The sequence below is a fragment of the Penaeus monodon genome, chromosome 15 (genome assembly GCF_015228065.2).
Source record: "Penaeus monodon isolate SGIC_2016 chromosome 15, NSTDA_Pmon_1, whole genome shotgun sequence".
Classification (NCBI taxonomy): domain Eukaryota; kingdom Metazoa; phylum Arthropoda; class Malacostraca; order Decapoda; family Penaeidae; genus Penaeus; species Penaeus monodon.
The window spans coordinates 26,231,609-26,232,442 of NC_051400.1; the positions used below are offsets into that span (position 1 = coordinate 26,231,609).

The following is an 834-nucleotide window of genomic DNA, read 5'->3' on the forward strand; positions in this document are numbered from 1 at the left end:
TTATTGAACAGATGCGAGTGACTGAAGTTGCAAGATTTTTATCGACATTACTCCGTAGCCTTATACTTGTCAGCCTCATTGTCCTCTCCTTTGGGTGGTCATATTCACATCTGCTTCTTCAGGTAAATCCAGAGACTTTTCAGTGCAATATTTACATGTTAGTTAGTTATTGGTATTTGCTTGTGATCTATGCCATGCCCTGTTTATTTATTGGCATGGAAATTACAAAAGGAAAACAAGATATTAGGTTTGCATTTTTTCTATGTCATGCCTAATTATTTTGGTGGAGTAGACATTTCAAACAACAATTTGAAAAATGAAGAAAGGTTACATTACGTTGTTTACCTTATTTAAAGGTCAAAATATGGAAAGTTAACTATACTGGTTAGGTAACTAATGTTTTCATAGCTTCTTTTCACAGCTGTATGGTGGCAGTCAGCTGAGTGATGGTGGAGGAACACCACTGATGAGAGCCCAGTGTTTCTTTGTTGTCTTCTTAGCGGTCAATGGAATCACAGAAGCATATACTTTTGCAGCCATGAATGACAAAGAATTAGAAAGGTTTGGGTTTTATTTTCTGTTATTAATTGGTGAGGGAATGGACAGGTTGTCAGTGGAATCACTGAAACATTAAATTTTACTACTTTGAATAATAAACCATTGAAAAGACTTAGGTCTTTCATATTGTGCTGTCACTGGAATTGCTGATGCATTTAGGCTTTTTGTCAAGGACGTTAAGGCTTTGGAAAAGTCTTGCATTTTGTGCATAAGATATTGAAGATGGAAATGCATGGGTTATATTTGGGAAGATAGATAAAGAGGTTTGATGATGGT

General features: G+C 35.7%; 1 protein-coding gene across 5 annotated transcripts in view; it reads left to right on the top strand.

Moving 5' to 3' along the window:
- Nucleotides 1-834, top strand: part of LOC119581863 (protein RFT1 homolog) — a 16,707-nt gene that overhangs the window by 12,444 nt on the left and 3,429 nt on the right. For all 5 annotated transcript variants that reach the window (XM_037930012.1, XM_037930008.1, XM_037930011.1 and 2 more), the window contains 2 exons: nucleotides 12-122; nucleotides 422-561. In XM_037930012.1, the coding sequence (XP_037785940.1) occupies nucleotides 12-122; nucleotides 422-561 (251 nt within the window). The remainder of the gene's footprint in view (nucleotides 1-11; nucleotides 123-421; nucleotides 562-834) is intronic.